This window comes from Apodemus sylvaticus, chromosome 14 (assembly GCF_947179515.1).
Source record: "Apodemus sylvaticus chromosome 14, mApoSyl1.1, whole genome shotgun sequence".
Taxonomy (NCBI): Eukaryota; Metazoa; Chordata; class Mammalia; order Rodentia; family Muridae; genus Apodemus; species Apodemus sylvaticus.
Window position 1 is genome coordinate 24,554,744 of NC_067485.1, and position 3,088 is coordinate 24,557,831.

The following is a 3,088-nucleotide window of genomic DNA, read 5'->3' on the forward strand; positions in this document are numbered from 1 at the left end:
TGGCTTCCCGTAGGTAAAATGGCGGTGGTGCGCAAACGGCCCGGATAAACAACCTCCTGGCCAGGTCGGCACACAGATGGCCCACCGAGCATCCCAGGGCCTGGGTGCAGGCCAACGCCAGTCGGGCTTAGACCCCCGTGATGTTGGTCTCGGGTTATATTTGCATACCTCAGTCTGATTTCTCTGGCGACCAAGAACCAATATGGAGCCCTCATAACTGACTGGCGGGAGGCAGAGTCCTGATGTGGCTTCTGTGTGGTGAAAGGCACCGTAAATCCGCCACTGCTCGCAGCCTGGCTGGCCAGCGATGGCCAGTGGTCGTGGGCGCCAGGTCTGCCTGGACCCTGTCCGCTTGGTTCTACTGCTGATGGCCCTTCCTCTGGACCAGCCGCTGCTGCTGCTGCTGCTGCTGCTGCTGCCAGTGCATGAATCTGTCCCGGTCTAATTAATTTTAAAGTTCCAAGCCATGACAGCTAGAGAGTACAAACCAAGAGAGGGTCATATTTGTTTTTGAGAGCTTTTTGTCTTGGGTCTTTTGCAGGGTCCATTACAAGACGTCCTGCCTTGAATCGTCTGTGTTCAAGCCTCTCCCCAGGGTCTTCGCTGTTGCCACCTGCCTCAGAGCCCCTTTTGTCCTGCAGTAGGTCTTGTAAGAAGTGTTCCTAGACCGGCTCGGGACTGTGAGGTTTGGAGAGATGAACGCTGAAGCCGGCACCCACCCCATGATGGCCTCCTTATATGTGGGCGATCTGCACTCGGACGTCACCGAAGCCTTGCTGTTTGAAAAGTTCAGCTCTATAGGGCCTGTTCTGTCCATCCGGATCTGCCGCGACTTGTTCACCCGCCGCTCCCTGGGTTATGGCTATGTCAACTTCCAGCTGCCAACTGATGCCGAGAGGGCCTTGGACACCATGAACTTTGAAGTGATTAAGGGAAGGCCAATCCGCATCATGTGGGCTCAGAGGGATCCCTCTGTGAGAAAGGCTGGTGTGGGAAATGTCTTCATCAAGAACCTGGACAAATCTATAGACAACCAGGCGCTGTACGACACTTTCTCTGCCTTTGGAAACATCATGTCCTGTAAGGTGGTTTGTGATGAGAAGGGCTCTAAGGGCTATGCCTTTGTCCACTTCGAGACCCAAGAGGCCGCCGACAAGGCCATCGAGATGCTGAACGGCAAGATCCTCAATGACCGCAAAGTGTTCGTGGGCAGATTCAAGTCTCAACAAGAGCGCGAAGCCGAGCTTGGTGCCAAAAAATTCACCAACGTTTACATCAAAAACTTTGGAGAAGAGGTGGATGATGGGGCGCTGAAAGAGCTCTTCGGCCAGTTTGGTAAGACCCTAAGTGTCAAGGTGATGAGAGACTCGAGTGGGAAGTCCAAAGGCTTTGGCTTTGTTAGTTACCAGAAACACGAAGACGCCAGCAAGGCTGTGGAAGAAATGAATGGAAAAGAAATGGGCGGGAAAGCCATCTTCGTAGGCCGTGCCCAGAAAAAAGTAGAACGCCAGGCCAAATTAAAACGGAAATTTGAGCAGCAGAAGCGGGAGAGGATCAATCGGTACCGGGGAGTGAATCTCTACGTGAAGAACTTGGATGACACCATTGATGATGAGAAATTGAGGAAAGAGTTTTCTCGTTTTGGAACAATCACCAGTGTGAAGGTAATGGTAGAAGGAAGAAGAAGCAAAGGGTTTGGCTTTGTCTGTTTCTCCTCTCCCGAAGAGGCAACCAAAGCTGTCATCGAAATGAATGGACAACTTGTGGGCTCCAAGCCACTGTATGTGGCCCTGGCCCAGGGGAAGGAAGAGCGGAAGGCTCACCTGACCAACCAGTATATGCAGCGTATGGCTGAGTTGAGAGCAGTTCCTGCAAACCCCTTCCAAAATGCCTTCCAGCCCGCAGCTGGGGGCTACTATGTGCCCGAAGTTCCACAGGCGCAGGGAAGACCTCCATACTACAGGCCTAACCAGTTAGCACAGAGGAGGCCTAATCCACGCTGGCAGCAAGCCTGGCGACCTCAAAGCTTCCAAGGAATGCCACTTGCTCCACAGCAGTCTGGGCCTCCTCCAGTTCTTCAACATCTGGCTCCAACTGGTAATGCTCCGGCCTCTCGTGGCCTTCCTACTACCACTCAGAGAGTCGGTTCTGAGCGTCCAGACCACTTTGGTGGGGCTGGTTTTGCCCAGCCAGGGCTGACTGACAGCTGCCAATCTGGAGGCGTCCCTATGGCTGTGCCAACCCTTGCACCTCCTGTTACAGTTGCTGCCACTGTTCCTGGGGCTGTGGCTCCACACAAGGATGCCTCCAGTGTCCACAGCCCTCATCCTGCCATTCAGCCGCTTCAGGTCCCCCAGCCTGGGGTCCAAGTGCAGGGTCAGGAGCCCCTGACTGCCTCCATGCTGGCCGCGGTGCCCCCCGAGGAACAGAAGCAGATGCTGGGCCAGCGTTTGTTCCCACTGATCCAAATGATGCATTCAGACCTGGCTGCAAAAATTACTGGGATGCTGCTGGAACTCGACAACTCTGAGCTGCTGCACATGCTCGAGTCCCCCGAGTCCCTGCGGTCCAAGGTGGATGAAGCTGTGGAGGTCCTTAAGGCTTATGATGCCGAGAAAGAAGCTGCCCAGGAGGTGGGCGCTGCTGCTGCTACAACAAGAAAAAAAGAGCCAAAAGCCAAATCACCCCTCATGACATCCGGATAAGGTTTGAAGATGTCCTAGTTTGACCGTGGACCTCTATCTACACCTAGAACAAAATTGCAAATTCAATAGGTCATTTTGTACCAAAAGGTCAATTATGAAGTACCTAGAATTTTTTTCTTTTTTTCTTTGTTTTTGATTTTGTTTTTCCAGACAGGGTTTTGCTGTGGTTTTTTTTTTTTTATTCAAATTTATTATTATTATTTTTATTATTGAATCCACCTGCCTCTGCCTCCCAAGTGCTGGCATTAAAGGCATTCACAACCACTGCCCGACAGAATTTTTCAATTAAAAGACCAGTTCTGGGTTCTGTTGAGACTCCGATGACAACTTTTTTTTTCTACTTTTTTATTTTTGTTTTTTGTTTGTTTGTTTGTTTGTTTGTT

At 51.6% G+C, this 3,088-nt stretch overlaps 1 protein-coding gene across 1 annotated transcript; it reads left to right on the forward strand.

Moving 5' to 3' along the window:
- The first annotated feature begins 695 nt into the window (after positions 1–695).
- On the forward strand, positions 696–2,705 carry LOC127665227 (polyadenylate-binding protein 4-like). The gene has a single exon (XM_052157662.1). The coding sequence runs from the start codon at positions 696–698 to the stop codon at positions 2,703–2,705; it is 2,010 nt and encodes a 669-aa protein (XP_052013622.1).
- Positions 2,706–3,088: the final 383 nt, after the last annotated feature.